Source organism: Papilio xuthus, unplaced genomic scaffold (genome assembly GCF_000836235.2).
Source record: "Papilio xuthus unplaced genomic scaffold, Pxut_1.1 DF827679.1, whole genome shotgun sequence".
Classification (NCBI taxonomy): domain Eukaryota; kingdom Metazoa; phylum Arthropoda; class Insecta; order Lepidoptera; family Papilionidae; genus Papilio; species Papilio xuthus.
In genome coordinates, this window is record NW_013530970.1 from 70527 (window position 1) to 72965 (window position 2439).

Genomic DNA, 2439 nt, shown 5'->3' on the forward strand with positions numbered 1-2439 from the left:
CAACAAGTTTCAACCAGAAATACATTCTTATTGTTTTGTTTATACTGTATAATCAAACCTTCTGGCATCGTACAGGGACATAATTTTCTGTTATTCTTCTTCTTCCAGTGATGTTCACGAAAGGAATCAAGAAAGCATGGCGCCTCTCCACTTCGTCAGAAAATCAATTTAAATCTAAGACGGATTAGGATGGGGCACTGGGGATGCTTGGGCGTTGCGGCGCACTAGCTTGAGGTTGATGGGGTGCGTGGGAAGGGTTACAATGGAAGTGGGGTCGTAGTGGAAGTGCGCTGCGTCGCGGGTGTCGCTCGCCGCCATGACACCGTGCCGCCGGAACACCGCTACCAGCCCCGCCAGCATCTGCATCCACGCGAACCTCATCCCTGCAACAACCATGTCTTCGTTTCAAACAGGGGAAGCAATACCATGAACTAGGGAACTCCGATTGGATTGCTGATTGTGTAGTTTAAAATTGATAATGTCATACATTCACTTACCTATACATATTCTGGGTCCCTCCCCAAAGGGCATGTAGGTGTAGGGCTTTATCGTTTTCTTTCGTTCACCGAGGAACCGCTCCGGATCGAAAGCCTCTGGATTCGGGAAATATTTAGGATCGTGATGGAAACGATAGACGGGGATGTGTATACGCAGACCACGGTCGAGCTGCAGACCACCGGGCAGTACGTGGTCTTCCACCAGCTCTCGCGTAACCACGCCCAGCACGGGAAACAAGCGCAGCGTCTCCTGCACGCACGCCGTTGTGTACGGCAGCTCGTGCACACACTCGTAGGGGATGCGGCCACTGTGTCGCCGCAGGAACTCCTCCACCTCAGCTATTACCCTGTCCTGCGCAGCGGGGTGTCGGGCTAGCATATGCAGAGTGTAGGCCAGCGTCGTCGCCGAGGTCTCATACCCCGCCGCGAAGAATACGACACACTGCGCGCTCATCGTCTCGTTGTCCAGCTCGAGGCGTATCTGCTGCCCCTTCCCGTTCTTATAGGAGGTGACGCTCTCGCCTACCAGGTAGTTGTTCTGCTTCAAATCTAGCAAGAGATCAATGAAGTCGTTCCTGTTTGTGGGTTTGTACCCGCGCACTTCGAACACTTTCACCAGCATCGTCTTGAAGAAATTTATTATTTCCTCGGGAAAGACGCGGAAGCGCAGCGCATAGAAAGTGGAGGGCCACATCGCGCGACAGACCAGCCGGAAGCCCCGGTCGAATGAATTCTCGAAAATTTTATCGCCCATCACCCGATAGGGGTTGGGTTCGTTGCTCTTGACCAAAGTATTAGTCTCAACGCCGAATGCGCAGGAGCCGATGCAGTCCATTGTGAAGCGCGCCATCAGCTGCCGCATGTCCAGCTCGGCGCCGCCCGCCCCCGACGTTTCCCCCTCTATCAGAGTCTCCAACTGCTGTGTGCATTTCTCTATCAAATAAAACATGTTCTTCATTTTGGCAGAAGTGAAAAGAGGAGTTAAATTATTTCTAATCACTTTCCATCTGTCGCCATAGGTGAAGAAAAGGTTTTGGGTGACCGCCTCCCGGGCGGTGTAGTCGGCGACCTCCCTGCTGTTGTAGTAGTAGAAGTCTTTGGTGGTGACGAGCCTCACGAGGTCAGGATCTTGCACAAGGAGAGCGGGCTGGGTGCCGTAGAAGGCGCCCACTAGCGGCGCGTCGGGGAAGCGCTCGCACAGCCGCTGCGCCACGAGGAAGTTGGGCAGCCGCAGACATATGTACTGCAGGTAGTTGCCGAACAGCGGCAGTGGTGTCTCGTGAGGGATACCTCTTATTTTCCAGTAGTTGAATTTTCTCGTTGACAAATAATACAGTAAGAACAAAGTGAAAGCTATAAGAACTACTGTAACCTGGTACATCTTTATATTTGTTATCGCTTTATTTTGCAGTAACGTTTATTAAAATGAACATAAATACTGGCGTCGGTTTATTATATAGTTGGTAAGTGCCGCGGTGTCACCACGCAGCACGCGTACACAGGACTGTCCTACGAGGATTTAAATTGAACCTGATTTTAAATTTATTATGTACATCACGGAATTCTTAATAATAATAAGTAATGCATTGTTATTTCTTGTTTTGTAGATTGACTCGTTCAAAGTAATGAGTGAATGACACTCTTAGTGTGTATTGACGCGCTTTTGCTTTTTAAAGTAAGAAGAGAAAAGAACAAAGGAGCGTTTAGGTACTAAATACATAATTTAATAGGACGCCAACATCACAAGTAAATGAGTGTTAATCTAAATATAGTTTTTCCATTCATAATGAAGGGTCAACATCCTTAGTTCAAAATAATGCAATAAAAGATTATGAGAAATACATCGTAGTAGTGCATCGAGTGGCAATGCTCCGGCGAGGCGGCGCACTCCGCCGGCCGTTGCACGATATCGCTTCACAAATAATTACTATACAGGGTTTGT

General features: G+C 48.8%; 1 protein-coding gene across 1 annotated transcript; it reads right to left on the reverse strand.

Moving 5' to 3' along the window:
- Positions 1-6: 6 nt before the first annotated feature.
- Positions 7-1979, reverse strand: LOC106118011 (Cytochrome P450 6t1). Its single transcript, XM_013312564.1, has 2 exons — positions 498-1979; positions 7-383 (listed from the first exon to the last, which is right to left on the reverse strand). Exons 1-2 carry the CDS (start codon positions 1876-1878, stop codon positions 175-177), a joined length of 1590 nt encoding a protein of 529 aa, XP_013168018.1. The 5' UTR covers positions 1879-1979; the 3' UTR covers positions 7-174.
- Between the last annotated feature and the right edge of the window lie 460 nt (positions 1980-2439).